Source organism: Somniosus microcephalus, chromosome 18 (assembly GCF_052327205.1).
Source record: "Somniosus microcephalus isolate GS21.2 chromosome 18, FLI_Smic_1.0, whole genome shotgun sequence".
Classification (NCBI taxonomy): Eukaryota; Metazoa; Chordata; class Chondrichthyes; order Squaliformes; family Somniosidae; genus Somniosus; species Somniosus microcephalus.
This window is the reverse complement of record NC_141004.1, coordinates 10,542,184-10,558,299: the sequence shown is the minus strand read 5'-3', so window position 1 is coordinate 10,558,299 and position 16,116 is coordinate 10,542,184. Positions and strand designations below refer to the sequence as shown.

The 16,116-nt window shown below is 46.0% G+C and overlaps 1 protein-coding gene across 7 annotated transcripts in view; it reads right to left on the bottom strand.

The window, feature by feature from the left end:
- Nucleotides 1-16,116, bottom strand: part of rap1aa (RAP1A, member of RAS oncogene family a) — a 121,730-nt gene that overhangs the window by 43,884 nt on the left and 61,730 nt on the right. For 6 of the 7 annotated variants that reach the window (XM_086011036.1, XM_086011040.1, XM_086011039.1 and 3 more), the window contains 2 exons: nucleotides 8,639-8,724; nucleotides 1,202-1,270 (listed from right to left, as the gene is read on the bottom strand). In XM_086011036.1, the coding sequence (XP_085867162.1) occupies nucleotides 1,202-1,270; nucleotides 8,639-8,695 (126 nt within the window). In that variant the 5' untranslated portion in view covers nucleotides 8,696-8,724. Of the gene's footprint in view, nucleotides 1-1,201; nucleotides 1,271-8,638; nucleotides 8,725-9,690; nucleotides 9,716-16,116 lie in introns of those variants that run through there. The other variant, XM_086011042.1, reaches the window with a different exon arrangement.

The window sequence follows — 16,116 nt, the reverse complement described above, 5'->3', positions numbered from 1 at the left end:
GGTGATAAATGGCAGTTGGAAAGGTTACCTGTAAACATCTGACATGATTCTCTGACTATATAAGCTGTGTCTTTATGCATTTCTCCACTTCACCTGAAGAAGGAGCAGCGCTCCGAAAGCTTGTGATTTCAAATAAAGCTGTTGGACTATAACCTGGTGTTGTGTGACTTCTTACATTTCCCCTTAAATGCATCTTGTATCTATGCTATTTGCTTCAACTAATCCTTGCGGTAGCATGTCTGATATTCTTATGACTCTCTGGGGTAAAGAAGTTTCTCCTGAATTCCCTATTGGATTTTTGAGTGACTATCTTCTATTTCTGGCTTCTAGTTCTGGACTCCCTCGCAAGTGGAAACATTTACACGTCTACCTGATCAAAATCTATTATCTTAAAAGACCTTTATCAGGTCACCCCTCAGCCTTCTCTTTTCTAAAGCAAAGAGCCCCAGCCTGTTCAGTCTTCCCAGATAGTTATAACCTCGAGTTCTGATATCATTCTTGTGAATATTAGGTATCAGATTATGAAGGAGACTGCAGAGGGCTTTTTTGTAAAATGACTACAGAATGAAACTACAGTTGGTTAACAACAATTCAAATGTAAACAGGCAGATAGAGTAGTAGACAAGTGTATTCACTGCACAATTCTGTTAGAACACAAATTAAAGCATTCTAAGTAAGTGAAGATGATTCGTACCAATTTCCCTGAATTCCAGTCTGCACTATGTTAGCATAGGCTGCAGTTAGTTTTTTTTAAAATATGGCATAAAAAAAGAGCACTACCTATCAATTTGGAAAAGCAACTAAAAAGTTCACACCTTGGAGAGACTAAGTGGCACCGTGGTTTAGACTAGGGTTGTCCAATTGGAAATCCAGATGTGGCTAATTGCATTTCTGATTAGCAAATTAAAGAGTGTGTCAGACACAGGTCATTGGGCAGGTGATCTCAATACTCATATTTGCATGGTGTATGGATGGGATGCGTTGCAATGGTACAAGATACAGGGGCCTCTCCCAACCATTATGCTCCGCAAGCTTATACTGTGAGCCAAAAGGAAAACTAGTAATTTCAGCAACTCAAAGCTTATGAATGTCTATGTGGACAGGCTGTGCACACACATGTACCGATACCACCACCACCACCACACCCCTCCCCCCTTCTCTTGCCCTCACCACCCTCCAACCACATCCCATCAAGTCTCACCTTTCTGTAGGAGTCTTCTATTGTTGGGTCATACTTTTCAACAAATATTCCCTGAACAAACTGTACAGTCTGAAAGAGAAAAAAATCCAAAATGTCAGTATAATGTGCACGAACATACAATAGAAAACTCTAGTTCGGCCCCAGCTGGAGTATTGTGTCCCATTCTGAGCACCACACTTTAGAAAGGACGTGAAGGCTTTGGCGAGGGTACAGAAGAGATTTACTAGAATGGTTCCAGGGATGAAGGATTACAGTTACGTGGACAGACTGGAGAAGCTGGGGTTATTCTCCCTGGAGCAGAGAAGGCTAAGAGGAGATTTGATACAGGTGTTTAAAATTATGATGGGTTTAGATAGAGTAAAGAAGAGAGAAACTGTTTCCAGTGGCTGAAGGGTCAATAATGAGGGGGCAGAGATTTAAGGTGATTAACAAAAGAACCAGAGGAGACATGAGGAAACTTTTTTTTATAAAGTGGTTAGGATTCGGAATGCACTGCCCAATAGGGTGGTGGATACAGATTCAATAGTAGCCTTCAAAAGGGTATTGTATAAGTATTTGAAGGAGAAAAGACTGGAGGGATATGGGGAAGAGCGGGGAGGGGGTCCAACTAGATTGCTCTTCGACAGAGCTGGCGCAGACTCGTTGGGCTGAATGGCCTCCTTCTGTGCTGTACTATTCTAGGATTCTAATCAGAGCATCCTGCAGGGAAAAAGGACAAAAAGCAGGGAGGAAAAACCACAAGACTGATACTTCTAGCTCGGCAGCTTAAACATACCACCTACACTCCCACATCCCGTCTACCTAGCGCCACAGGTGAATGCCAAACAGGGTGTATTAATAATCACAGTTACAAAAAAAGTCAAGGAAACAGCTGCTAGAATGAAAATCCACAGAAAAGACAAAAGGTCAAAACTTGATGCAGCTTGCAGGTGCTGTTCTGTATTGATTATGTTCATTATTGTCGTGGCCTGTAAACACCAGCTGAGATATGCATTACCAAACATCACTAGTTTGGGAGCCACACTGATTTTGCTGAAGAACAAAATAAAGATGACATTTGACAGGTAGGGGTGAAATCTCCAAAATCAATAGATTTGTGCTGGGATGATTGATGGCTGTAAAGTTTCCTAAAAATAAAGCATGGTAATCCAGGACAAAGCAGCCCGCTTGATTGGCACCCCATCCACCACCTTAAACTTTCACTCCCTCCACCAATGGCATACCGTAGCTGCAGTGTGTACCATCTACAAGATGCACTGCAGCAACTCGCCAAGGCTTCTTCGGCAGCACCTCCCAAACCCGCGAACTCTTCCACCTAGAAGGACAAGGGCAGCAGGCGCATGGGAACACCACCACCTCCAAGTTCCCCTCCAAGGCACACACCATCCTCACTTGGAAATATATCACCGATCCTTCTTCGTCACTGGGTCAAAATCCTGGAACTCCCTCCCCAACAGCACTATGGGAGCACCTTCACCACACGGACTGCAGCGGTTCAAGGCGGCTCACCACCACCTTCAAGGGCAATTAGGGATGGGCAATAAATGCTGACCCTGCCAGCGAAGCCCACATCCCATATACGAATAAAAAATTAAAACACACTAGCCTGGGTTTTCTGATATAATGGTTCCAGGGACGCAGGAATAAAGAGGCATGGATAGACTAGAGAAGCTGATGGTGTTCTCCTTGGAGCAGAGAAGGGCAAGAGGAGATTTGATGGGTGTTGTTTAAAATCATGAAGGATTTAGGTAGAGTAAATAAATAGAAACGGTTCCCAATATCTGAAGGGTCAATAATGAGGGGGCACAGATTTAAGGTGATTGGCAAAAGAACCAGAGGCAATGAGGAAGAAAAATATTTACACAACGAGTGGTTAGGATTTGGAATGGACTGCCAGACAGGGTGGTGGAAGCAGATTCAATAGTAGCTTTCAAAAGGGAATTGAAGAAAACAATTGCAGGGCTATGGGGAAAGAGCAAGGGAGTGGGACTAACTGATTGCTCTTCGAAAGAGCCGGTGCAGATTCGATGGGCCTCCTTCTGTGCTGCACTATTCCACTATCTGGGAGGAGGAGAGCATGCCAGGGGATCTCAGACACCGTAATTGTGACCATCTTCAAGAAAGGTGACAAGTCCAAATGCGGTAATTAGAGGAGTTTCCCTGCTGTCTGCCACAGGGAAAGTCATCGCAAGAATCCTCCTCAATTGCCTTCTCCCAGTGGCACAGTGCGGATTCCGCCTACTAAGGGGCACAATGGACATGTAATTGACGCGGGGTGAAGATCAAGAGAAATGCAGGGAACAGCACCAACTGCTGTACATGGCCTTCTTTGACCTCACAAAGGCCTTCAACACTGTCAACCGTGAGGGATTATGGAGTGTCCTCCTCAAATTCGGCTTCCCTTAAAATTCTGCCACCATCCTCCGACTGCTTCATGATGACACGCAAGTAGTGATCCTGACCAACGGATCCACCACAGACCCAATTCACGTACGGACCGGGGTCAAGCAAGGTTGTGTCATCGCACCAACGCTCTTCACGATCTTCCTTGCTGCAATGCTCCATCTCACCCTCAGTAAGCTCCCCGCTGGAGTGGAGCCAATCTACAGAACAAACGGGAAACTGTTCAACCTCCGTCACCTCCAGTCCAGATCCAAGGTCATCCCATCCTCTGTCACCGAATTACAGTATGCAGACGACTCTTGCTTCTGCGCACACTTGGAGGTCGAACTCCAAACCATCGTCAACACCTTCACCGAAGCGTACGAGAGCAAGGGACTTACACTAAACATCCGTAAGACAAAAAGGTCCTCTACCAACCTGTCCCCACCAGATTACTGCCCCCCAATTATCAAAATCCACGACGAGGACTTGGGCAACGTGGACCACTTTCCATGCCTTGGGAGCCTACTGTTGACAAGGGCAGACATCGATGACGAAGTCCAACACCGCCTTCAGTGTGCCAGTGCAGCCTTCGGTCGCCTGAGGAAGTGTGTGTTTGAAGACCACGACCTCAAACCCGGCACCAAGCTCATGATCTACAGAGCAGCAGTGATTCCCGCCCTGCTGTATGCTTCAGAGACATGGACCATGTACAGCAGGCACCTCAAAGCACTGGAGAGGTACCACCAACGCTGCCACTGCAAATCCATTGGCAGGATAGGCGCACCATCAGTGTTCTCGCTCAGGCCAACATCCGCAGCATCGAAGCTTTGACCGCGCTTGATCAGCTCCGCTGTACGGGTCACATCGTCCGCATGCCCAATACGAGACTCCCAAAACAAGCGCTCTACTCGGAGCTCCGACACGGCAAGAGAGCCTCAGGTGGGCAGAGGATACGCTTCAAGGACACCCTCAAAGCTTCCTTGAAAAAGTGCAACATCCCCACCGACACCTGGGAATCCCTGGCCCAAGATCGCTCAAAGTGGAGGAGATGCATCCGGGAAGGCGCCGAACACCTCAAGTCCCTTCGCCAGGAGCAAGCGGAAGCCAAGCGCAAACAGTGGAAGGAGCGCACGTCAACCCAAGCACCCTACCCACCCACCCCTTCAACCACCGTCTGTCCCACCTGTGACAGACTGTAGCTCCCGCATTGGACTCATCAGTCACCTGAGAACTCATTTTAATGTGGGAGCAAGTCATCCTCGGTTCCGAGGGACTGCCTAAGCAGCAGCAGCAAGGTCTCACAAAGAGCCATTAAACAAATGGCCTGTTTTGTTTGGGCGAACTCACTTCTCTTCCAATAACATCCACCCGAGCTGACATGTTGTTCATGAAACATTACAAGGCACTGATGTACACTTAAATATGCACATGTGCAGGTGTGGGTGTTAATAACACTTCCAAGTCATTGGTTATGCAAGGATATTGGCTCGTGAATGTACCACTCAAGATCAGGCACACGTTAAGACAGCTACAGAGTTACAGCGGCTGTGAGGGGCTGGCAGTCCATGTAGGTCAAGACACTATCTGCTCCCCCTCGATCCCTGCTTAGCAAGACTAGCTGCAAGAGAACTGCACTTTACCATAATGCCTCTGGTCAAGGTACCCAAAAACAAAAAAATCAGGTAGGGTCCCTGCTTCTGATCGCTGTCCAGTTACCCTAGCTAGAAGTGCATGTGTATGGTGACTGCTGTGTGAAGACACAATGGGCCCGATTTTGCGGCTTGTGTGGGAATGGTCGGATTCCCCCGAATGTGGGGTTCTGACACAAATGTGTCAGCCAGCTCCACGCAATTTTCCCTCAAGTGGCCAATTAATTCCCAGCGTGTGGGAAACCTTGCTAATTGTCCATTTCTAATCAGAAAGCCCCACAGTATGATGTCATCATTCGTGGTGTTTTCAAGGTCCACAGCAAGCACTGCATGCTCTGAAGGCTTCCAAATGAACCATGCAGGATGGCAGAGGAGCCTGCAGCAGCTGTGGCCAGTGCCAGACCCCGAGCTGCCTCCAAATTCGACGAAGCTTCACTGCAGGCATTATTGGATGGGGTTAGGGCCCACAGGGAGGTCCTCTTCCCTAGGTCAGGCAGGAAGAGGCCTCCCACTAAGACCAAGGCTGCATGGATGCAGGTGTCAGCAGATGTCAACTCGAATGTGCATGTAACCTTGGCATCACATCTCTAACTCCTTCCTTTACTCCCCCACAGGACCATCCAAAGCCCCCGTCCCCACTGTGGAGGAGGAAGAGGCTGTGCAGCCAGACTCCTCAGAGGAAGCTCCAACCTGAGGGCGCAGCGTCAGCAGAAGTAAGCGCACCCAGCACCAGCGCAGACACTCACACCTCAGGGGGACCTTCGGGACATAGAGTAGTGTTGTCACCTGGTGCTTCACAGCTCACAAGTGAGCCTCAGCAGATTCTGGAGACAGGGACAGCAGTGGAGAGTCCTCGTCGGAGGGCACAGGACTCTGCCAGCTCAGCTCAGCTGCATGTCGACCCTCTGCCTCTGGGTCTATCCGCAAGAGAAGAGGTGATGGATCTCCATGCACAGATGCAGGAGTCTCTGGCAGGTTTTGTCTCCAGTATCGCTGTGAGTGTGGAGCAAATGGAGGAGTCCATAGTGACCATGAGCAGAGCCTTTGTGGAGTCACTGGCGCATAAACGCATCACCATGGAAAGGTTGGCAACCTCCATGGAGGAGATAACTCGCCAGGGTACGGAAAACATGGCGAGTGCTCATAAGAGAATGACATCTCTTGAGCAGCGTTGGCCATCTATTGAACAGAGAAACCAGACCTTCATGGAAGTCCTTCTGACCTTCTGAGTAGGACTGCCAGTGCAGAAACAGGTCCCCATGGCCCCCTAAAGCGCAGCATGGTGCTCTCAAGCCACTTCCAAGCGCTGGCCCCTTCTGCTTCAGGTGAGTGAGCAGCAGCCTGGTGCTCATCCTGCTGTTCCTGGTTCTGCTGCTGCCGCCTCTGCTGCTGGAGATCCTCTAATGGCAAGAAGGGAAGGAAAAAAAGGCGCCCCATGCTTCTCGTAGATGCCTCCGCTGAGGAAGCGCTGAGTGAGGGTGGCGAGAGGGGCTTCCCAGGAGATCACATTGGAGAAGTGTGAGAGGCTCCAACCTTCCACAGCTGTGCCTAAGCCTTGAAGAAGTAGCCCCAAGCCTGCAGCAACAAGGTCCTTCATCATACAAATGCTGTCCCTTTAAATCGCAGCTTTCCCGAATGATCTGCAGCTGACAGCAAGCAAACCGGCAAGCTTCACGCCAGGTTTATCAGCGGGGTTCCCCGCAGGCATGTTTAGTGCGGGGAACCCCACAAAATCACAACGGCCCCTGAAAAATCGGCTTAAACATGGTGATAATTGCTCATTACTGTTCCGACGGCCAGTCCCGCCAGCGGCGGACGGGACTGAATCGGGTCGCGGAGAAACGGCGGTCCGAAAGTCGGACGGGGCGGGGAATCAGGCCGGGGGGGGGGGGGGGGGGGTGGGGTGCGGGGGTCGCAACCCACTTTTTTGGCCCCCGGCCGCTTGAAAAGCCGCCCGACGGCTGGCAGAAAAATCGGGGCCAATGACTCAATTATGAAAACCCTCACCACCCTTCCTCAAATCAATAGGTTTTTTTTAATTTTTTTTTTTATTAAAGTCACCTAATCAGTACTTCCGATACATGCTCAACTACACTTTTCAACCTTGGGACGCTCAATTGAAAAGATAATTCCTGCTTTTTCTCCCCCAGCAAATTAAGCCCCCACCACCCTCTCCAAGCTGGTGGTGTTGACAATTCCGCAAAGCCAGCAGCCCTCCAGTACCTTGCTGCAGTGGCCATTCTTCACCTGCAAGCCCGGTCAGAGTGTCAGCAGGTTATTCAACTGTTGGCACCATCATACTGGAGAGACATTGCGTCGTCACTCAAGATCCAGCTATGCACATGTACTTCTAGTGGGGGTACCTGGATAGTAGTCATCAAAAGCAGGGACCTGCCTGATTCTTTTTTTTCCCCCCACCTCCTTGGGCCAGGCCAAGCGTAGGGATCAGCTGAAGCAGAGCCCAGGGATCCATATATTTTGTACAACTCACACAGCATTTGCCTGTGAGTCACTGGAGGAGCCTGCCAAGGCCTGGTTTTGCTTGTGTTGCAATTCTAATAAAAGTGAGCCATTTCCTCACTAGTTCAGCGAACTCGCTTACTGCTCAGTTAGGTGTCAGTTTATAAAAACACACCCTCTTTCCATCATGTGACAACAGGTCCATAAGGGTTAAAAAAAAAGACAAGTGTAGCAAACAGCCCACGTCCAAATAAGTTTGCAGAGCTGCGTATAGTACTTTAAAAAAATTGAAGTGCTTCGTATGAATAGCGTGGCCGGGGGCGCCTGCGATTTTCCAGTCTTAAAAATCACTGGCTGGTAAGCACCCAACAACTTGCATTTATATAGCGCCTTTAACGGAGTAAAACATTCCAAGGCCTTCACCTCCTTCCTAAGTGAGGTGCCCAGAATTGGACACAATACTCCAGTTGAGGCCAAACCAGTGTTTTATAAAAAGGTTCATCGTAACTTCCTTGCTTTTGTACTCTATGCCTCTATTTATGAAGCCCAGAATCCCATATGCTTTTTTAACTGCTTTCTCAACCTGCCCTGCCACCTTCAATGATCTGTGCACATATACCCACAGGTCTCTCTGTTCATGCACCCCCTTTAGAATTGTACCCTTTAGTTTATATTGCCTCTCCTCATTCTTCCTACCAAAATGTATCACTTCACACTTTTCTGTGTTAAATTTCATCTGCCTCATGCCTGTTCCACCAGCCTGTCTATGTCCTCTTGAAGTCTATCACGCTCCTCCTCACTGTTCACTATACTTATGACCAAGTTTGGTGTCATCTGCAAATTTTGGAATTGTGCCTTGTACACCCAATTCCAAGTCAGTAAAATGCAACTATAAAAAAGGATAACTTTTGGGATACTGTTTAGTGCTTTTATTGGTACTCACCAGCGCAGACTTCCCCACACCTCCTGAACCGAGGACGACCAGTTTGTATTCGCGCATCCTGTGACGTTCCTAAACAGCGTCACTATCTGCAAGACAAAAAAGGGGCAGCCTGTTTAGAGGCAAAAAGATGCTACCCACAAAATACACATTTTGTGCTGCTTCCATAAACTTAGTCTGCTTGGAAATCAGCTGCATTTGCCAACATTACTGACAAATTGAACAGTTGCACACGAAAACTAATAGGGAGGAGAAGCAGATGATGAATTTTAGTCTCCAGCCAAGCACACTGCAGAAATGTGCCAGGTTTTTAATGCAACAGTCTGCTCATCACATTTTAATCCACAAAATCCAGAACAAAAAAAAAGTTATGACTTTCCACATCCTTACGTACTTTTGAAAATTTGCCCTTGACTGGTGAGCATTACAGTAGAGGAAGAAAAGCACGCCTACAGTGACGACCCCTGCTACCTGCCCATGAGGTTATTCCTTTGTGCCTCCCTATGGGTGAACTACAGTCTCCAGATACCAACAATGCTGCAATGTCAAGCTCGATAAAATGGATGCCACCTCACTACAAGCAGCTGAGGCCTGATTAAATGAAACTAGAAACGGCAAAGACAGGCTGCCCCAGAACTCAAATCAGATCAACTATGCCAGACTTACTAGGCTGTTGAATCAGCCATGCTTACAAACCGCTTTTAACATTCGCACTGGTGCGAAATGACTAGCCATCTTAAACAAATAGTCAGCAGACTCTGCTTGAAATAAGCAATTCTGAACTGCACTTTACTGGAAAATCAGGGTGGGAGGCTGAACACGAGATGGAAAAAACAGACAAGCCCAAAAATTCACCCACATATCCTGTGCTTACTGGGATATTTCAAGCCAACAGCTACAGGATCATCATGTACTTCATACCCTTCAGGCAGATCACTTATAATCACATACAGCACTGTCAAATCACACAACAGCTCATACACATCCCACAGAACGTAGCACTACTAATACAGCCAAGGAACAAACATTCCCCGAGTTCAAGTTATGGTCAGTACAAGAATGGGAAGAACATTGTTCAGGACAGCTCCTTCCCAGAACAGAATCGGCACATATACAGCAATGCTATGTTGGTGCAAGTACATCTCACAGTAAAACCTCCTTCCTGTCACCTGACCGCACCCTGATCTTGTGCCCCTGTTAAAACACGCTCTTCCTGTCACATCATGTGGGAGCCCACATCAAGAGCTGGCAGCCTTAATGGCCAGTGGCAACAGAAGATAAAACGCTGAAAGAACCTGCTGCACACACAGCCTGTTCTGAAAAGAACATAATCCACTGCTTAACAGGCTTTAAAATAATCAAACAGTCTTGACGCCAGATAAATATGCTTCTAGGCCTAGTGGCATCATTAGGTTTACAGAGCATATTGGTAACAATGCACTACAGGAAAGAAAGAAATATACTTCGACTAATACACTGGAGGGGATTTTTTTTAATTTTTTTTTTAATAAAATGCAGTGCGTTGTTAGAATCTGGAATACACTGTCTGAAAGAGCAGTGAAAGCAGATGCAATAGCAACTTTCAAACGAGAATTGGATGTACTGTAGAAGGAAAAGATTGCAGGGCTATGGGGAAAGAACAGGAATGGGACTAATTGGATAGCTCTTTCAAAAAGCCGGCACAGGCATGATGGACCGAATAGCCTCCTTCAGTGCTGTACAATTCTGCTTGAATGTCATGTGACACTCAATTCAAACTTATCCCACCACCAATGACTGACTTGTAATCCCTAGCATCGCGCAACTTGAAATACTCTCTAGATAACTCAAGCTGGAAGAATAAAAATCTATAAATGCTTTTGTTAAATGTTTTTCACCTTCAAATGGACACAGCAAAGGCATCTGACATGCCCATTATGCTGCAGTGAAATCCTAATGACAACAGGGGACTTTTAGGTTAGTAAAGTAAAAAGTTAGTGATAGTGTTGCTATGTTACAGAACAAAATAAATTAAACTAGGTCACTTCTCAATCATGCCCGGTCTTATAAATAGAGGCTTCACTACACTATAATTTACTGGCGGTCTCAGTACGCTGATCAGCACGCAGTGCCAGCTCATACTTTTGAGGTAATTCATTTTTCACACTGGTCCATCAGAAGTGAAAAGCGACCACTTGCAGGTAAAACATTTTGCATGAATGTGAGACTCGTGTGCTTATCCTTGGCAATAACAAGCCCTTTCCACCTGTGAAACAAGTGAATAGTGATGCTAGAGTTAAGTGTAACAAAAAGTGTCGACAGCAAAAAACCTTTGCAGTAGCGACTTGGCCATCAAAGCCGTAAAATCTGGAATTGAACGTGAATAAATGGCTCTGTCAAATTGATTTACTTGCATTCCACCAGGTTTACCTGGTTCTTGGTTTCCTGTACATTACTCAACAGAGAAATTATTCTACAAGTGACACTTTGCAGAATTTGTACCAGCCATTTAGATATGCTCAAATAATTTCCAAGGATTGAATTAAATAATCTGCCTCTACCCATACATTAAATGGGGGATTTAAAAGCATCCGCTGTGGCTCAGTTGGCAGCACCCTCGCCTCCAAGTCTGAAGGTTGTGGGTTCAAGTCCCACTCCAGATACTGGAGCACATAAATCTAGACTGACATGCAGTACTGAGGGAGTGCGGTCTTTCAGATGAGACGTTAAAACAGGCTCTGTCTGCTCTCTCAGGTGGACGTAAAAGATCCCACGGCACTATTTTGAAAGCAGGGTAGTTATCCCCGGTGTCCTGGCCAATATTTATCCCTCAATCAACATCATTAAAACTTGGTCATCATCATACTGCTGTTTGTGGGACTTTGCTGTGCTCAAATTGACTGCCGCGTTTCCTACATTACAACAGTGACTGCACTTCACAAGTACTTCATTGGCTGTAAAGCGCTTTGGGACGCCCTGTGGTCATGAAGGGCGCTGTAGAAATGCAAGTCTTTTTTCTTTTTATTTCAAACCTGCAGCACAGGTTTTTCCAGAAATGTCTTGCACAGAGCTTGATGGTTATACAAACTCTTCACAATTAGCATTTCAAACACACAAGTGAGCCAACAGTTCTAGACTAGTTAAACTGGTCAGTTGTATGTCAAAATTAGAAAAGATTAAAAACAGATCAACACACTGCATAGAAATTCCTTTCATTCTAGGTGAACTTTGAGGAACAAATGTGATTTAATTGCACCACATTCAATACCATTTCTTCCCCACCACAGCCAGGATCATTCCAAAGTTCTCAATATCAGTCTTGTCCAGCCCTTTCCACTCCCTCCATCCTCATTAAACACCAACAAGCTGATTTGAAGATTGCCACCATCCGCTTGCCTGCATCAGCCTCCTCCCAACCTCCCATCTACCCTCAACCATCATTAAGCTCCTTGCCTCCATCAGATCCATCTTGTGTGTCCTCCACCCTACTTTGACCCAACTCTGATTTCTTAGCCCAGTGCTCGCTGACATTATGAGCAGCACAGCCCTGGTATTGCTCCTCCCTTCAAAAAGTCCACCTCATTACTTCCGGCTTGAATTCCTCAGTCTAGTTTCCACCCTACCTGTAGCATGAAAACCACCCTGGTCATGTCACAGGCCGCTCACGACACGATCCCTCTTAGTCCTGCTAGACTTCTCTGTTGCTGTGGTTGACCACTCCATTCTCCTCAACCATCTCTGATACACCTGTGGGGCACTGCCATCACTTGGTTCAATCCCTATCTATCCTTCCTAATTATCGTTTCAATTAAGCTCCTAAAGGGATTCTTACTATGATGCATTCACAAGTTTGATTGTGTTTTGCTGAAATTTGAATGAAGCGGCACGATACCAATCACAATGCAACGCCTTGCAATTGTTAAGTCCCATACAAAAGTAGCATCACACTGTTTCCACAGTAATACTGATTGCTTGCAGGACAATAGGCCCTTTCTGAAGCTTACTAGAAGTTTTACTTACGATTTAAACTTCTACAATTGCTTCTCAATAAATATATTACAGAAAGTGCACTAATATGCAATTTTGTACATCTCTCATCGTTGAATTTTAATGTTATTTATGGCTAGGGTTTCCAGGGTGGTGCTTTTAAAAAAAATAAAGCAAGCCATTTTCCGTGCTAAATCTAGAGCTTAAAATCAGTGATTTCAGTTGTCTTTCATTAAAGGTTACAATCAAAGATCAGGAAGCCTTCGAAATCAGGAAATCCTGGGAAAAAAAGGTAATTAAGAATGAATATCTTGTTGGTCATTTACTGATGCAAGTGAACGATCCTGTAAATCTGAAAGTAGAATGCTGGGCCAGTGGATGACTTTACGATCAAGTTGCTGCAGAAATCTGAACATATGCTTGGCTTCATCAGTGTTACAGGAATAAACACCAACTACAAGCTCTGCTGGCATTTTATCATTTATAATCTAAAATGGCAAATCTTACTTTACAAAATCAACCACAAAAAAATACTGCGCAAGACAGTTATCTTTTGGTATTTCTCTCAAAAGCCACCTTCAGAGAGAGAACTTAGGGTAAACAGGCCTATCAAGGGCTTAAAAACCAGAGCCTGTAGAAATATTTTGAAGATTTCTAAACTGGTTAAGCTTTCCACTGCAACATTTGGATTCCACGCCTGGCCTGCCGTTGCCTTTCCCCTCCCTGCACTGCATTGCAGAACACTTATTAGTTCCGCTTCTGGCCATTTCCTCCCATGCTGCTGGCAATTTTTTTGCTGAAAAAAAATGCCTTTTTATGGAAATGCATCTCCTGACTCAGAATTTCAAGCAGCTAGGAATCCTCCGCAGGGAGTCAGCACAAGATCATTTCTCGGTGCTCGAAATCCACTGGAAAAACCAATTCAGCTGATGACACAGCTCGGAGTAAACACAGAGAATTGCGTGTTTACATTCTACAAGCTGGATCTTGGCTAACCCGAGGAGCAGATCAGCTCAAAGGCAGAATGACATCACTCACCAATTATCTTATGCTGTACAGTAGCCTCTTGGCAAATCCTCCTCTCCATGTAAGGTCATAAAACACAAACTGCATAAATGGAACAGGGGGGAGGAGGGAAGGAAAAGAACACGATGTTTCACCACCTTGTTCCTGCAGATAAATTGTTATACCATCATTTGAGATCATATACAGGAAAGTTCAAACTACCAGCCAATCGCCAGGAGAATCTTCAGGTGCAGAGGCCAGGGGATAATTGCACCAGGACAGAGAGACATTTCAGACCCTTTATTAAAGTCACTCATTCTGTCCTTATTTTCCTTTATCCATTATAATTCCTATGTCTACATTTCAAACAGAAACTACTTATGTAAAGTTAATACGCTGCAATTACACCCTCCCACCAGTTTTTTTTTGGGGGGGGAGAAAGAGAGAGAGAGAGAGAGAGAGAGAGAGAAGTAGGGAGGCGGCTGCAGGACAGGAGGTGGTGGGGGGTGGTGCGTGAGTGAATGGGCTGGCAAAGGCAAGTAAACTACCTCAGACGTGCCAGTAGGACGGCGGGGGGGGGGGGGGGGGGGAGAGACACAGAAATAGCTTCCCCTCTCGCCAATTCGTATTTTCATCTTTGAAGGGGAATTTCTCTTTTTCTGCAGACCCAGGAGTTTAAACTTCCCTTTTCCAGTCAAGTTTTACATCTTGGGGATGGGAGGGGGTGGTCACTGCCACATTTACACCCTGTGGGGGGCAAGGGCTTTTAAAAAATCCTTACAGCGAGGAACAACCACCAACTAGGAGTCCACTGACCACAAAGTCCAGTACGGTCAGATGGTAGCGGAAGGCACAAGTGGGGAATGGGGCACAGCTGGCATGAGTCTCTCCTGTGTTGGCAAAGATGGAAAACATGGCGTGTACCACCTTTCATTGGAGCACTTTGAATTTTTACAGCACTGAATTGGCCTGATCGGGGGAAATTACCACTGTCCTGATGGGGACGGATGGAGGCTGACATGTAAAATGCACACAAGGATTCGGCCAGTTTGAAAAGTTAAAGCAGATTTCTTGGTTAGTGTCACAAATTGCACTTGACCAAGGATCTCTAGATCCTCCTGGATGAATTACTCAGGCACAACACAGCAGCAGCTCCCCTTTCAGAGCCAACATTAGCTGGCATTTTAATCTGACACAGCCACTTACAGGTGTATCTGCTACTGCAGGTAAAAGTCGATTTTGCCATGGACCCTCGACAGGAGTTTGCAATGCATTCTGAGGTGGCGTGTTTGAAGCCACTCATTTTGTATTCCAGAGCTAACTAAAAGCTATCGCAGTCCTGGCTAATTGTAGATCAAGCTCCAAAATGATTCTTATTGACTACGGTTTGTTATCATGTAGCGTATAGAATTTTATTGGAATCTACTGCATAGTTTCAAAATGTCAGTAGTAATTGCAAGCAAGAATACCATCATTCATCTCTCGTGTGGCACAGCTCGGAGGTTTTGCAACACAAAATACAATTCCTGTTGTTCTCAAATGAGCTGCAAGATGATTCATACAGTATTTAAGAGGGACATCAAGGAACTGGAGTGCATTAGCTTCAGAGTAGAAGTGTTTTTTTTTTGCTGTACATAGTTTGAATTCCTTAAGTGAGCACCTGCAACGCCTTGTGCCTGTCCTGGAATGGGGAAAAATTAACCTAATCTGCTATGTTGCGCTTAACCTGTTCCTCAGGCGTGGCTCAGTGGGTAGCACCCTCGCCCGAGTCAAAAGGTTGTGGATTCAAGTCACACTCCAGAGACTTGAGCATAAAATCTAGGCCGACACTCCAGTGCAGGGCAGCTGTCGGAGGTGCCGTCTTTCGGATGAAACATTAAACAGAGGCCCTGTCTGCTCCCCCAGGTTGACATAAAAGATTTCGAAGAGCAGGGGAGTTCTCCCCAGTGTCCTGGGCCAATATTTATCCCTCAGTCAACATCACTAAAAAACAGATTATTTGGACATCATCATATTGCTGTTTGTGGGAGCTTGCTGTGCGCAAATTGGTTGCCGTGTTTCCTGCATTTCAACAATAACTACAATTCAAAAAGTACTTCATTGGCTGTAAAGCGCTTTGGGACATCCCGAGGTCGTGAAAGGCGCTATAGAAATGCAAGTCTTTCTTTTAAGCAGTCGATATGTTGACCTTTAGCATGACAAGCCAAAATACACATGACTACCAACTTAACTACCGACTAGAACTGGGATCCAGAAAGTGGGTGTTAAGTTTTTAAACAAAGGAAGGGTGTATGTTTTTGACTGAGGTCTACCACATGGCAATGAATATAGAACGTGACAAAAAAATACATCACTGGCTACGCCATCAGTGGACCAGAACGCCAACCCTAACAAAAGCCAATGACATGCTTCCTTGGACTTCTATAGCCATTTCCAGCAACCCAATGCAATATTCCCCACCCCCTCACATTACAGACCTACAAAGCTGGACTTTAGATCATGTCAACAGT